Below are 749 nucleotides of genomic sequence, written 5' to 3'. Positions count from 1 at the left end.
CTCAGTAAAAACTCCACAGTTGATATATCACACTTTTCATTTATTTAGCTTTCTTTCTTATGTCATATTTGAATATCATTATTCACAGTTCGCACTGACTTCAAATTATTGGTCATACAGAATTTGCAAAAACTTTAAGGATTAATTTTAGTGTAGAAAATATCATGAAAATGGTAATTACCATGGTTAATTAGAAAATTGTTACAAGTTAAACGTTTCATAACAGTATGTTTTTCTCGTCATATTTGCAAGAAAAACATGGAATAACACAAAATCTGACGTCGAGTCTAGGGCGTATTAGTTACCCATAATACTGAAAATAACATCTCGACTCATGGCTGGAATATACATAATATGCAGTTTGTAAATGCGAGGTTACGTAATACCCGAACCTCGTGAAAGAGCCAAAAAGCGGCTATATATCCCGACCTTCTACAACACACGCCCAACCCGACGCAAACCTGCCGTCATTTGTAAAGCGATATCATCATCACTTTTCTAAAAAATCCAAATCCAAAAGAACAATATTACATAATGTTAAACAGTTATATGCTCAATGAAAATATAACACTTACAAATGAATATACAAAAAGCTTAGAAAATGGTTCCAATAATATCCCAATTTTTTTTCTCCAAGACTCAGGTGTGATAACAAGCCTTTCGTTTCATTTATATGACAACAAATAACCAGAATTATTCAGTTACCATAATTCCCGATATTAACCCATGCCCTTCACACAGTACTAGAA

The 749-nt window shown here is 32.7% G+C and overlaps 1 protein-coding gene across 1 annotated transcript in view; it reads left to right on the top strand.

Moving 5' to 3' along the window:
* The first annotated feature begins 534 nt into the window (after positions 1-534).
* LOC119591756 (serine/threonine-protein phosphatase 6 regulatory ankyrin repeat subunit A-like) overlaps positions 535-749 on the top strand; it is a 4,370-nt gene continuing 4,155 nt past the window's right edge. The window contains exon 1 of the mRNA XM_037940502.1: positions 535-643. Within this exon, the coding sequence (XP_037796430.1) occupies positions 535-643 (109 nt within the window). The remainder of the gene's footprint in view (positions 644-749) is intronic.

The sequence above is a fragment of the Penaeus monodon genome, chromosome 29 (assembly GCF_015228065.2).
Source record: "Penaeus monodon isolate SGIC_2016 chromosome 29, NSTDA_Pmon_1, whole genome shotgun sequence".
NCBI classification, from domain to species: Eukaryota; Metazoa; Arthropoda; class Malacostraca; order Decapoda; family Penaeidae; genus Penaeus; species Penaeus monodon.
The sequence above is the reverse complement of the archived record's forward strand: the minus strand, read 5'-3'. Positions and strand labels throughout refer to the sequence as shown.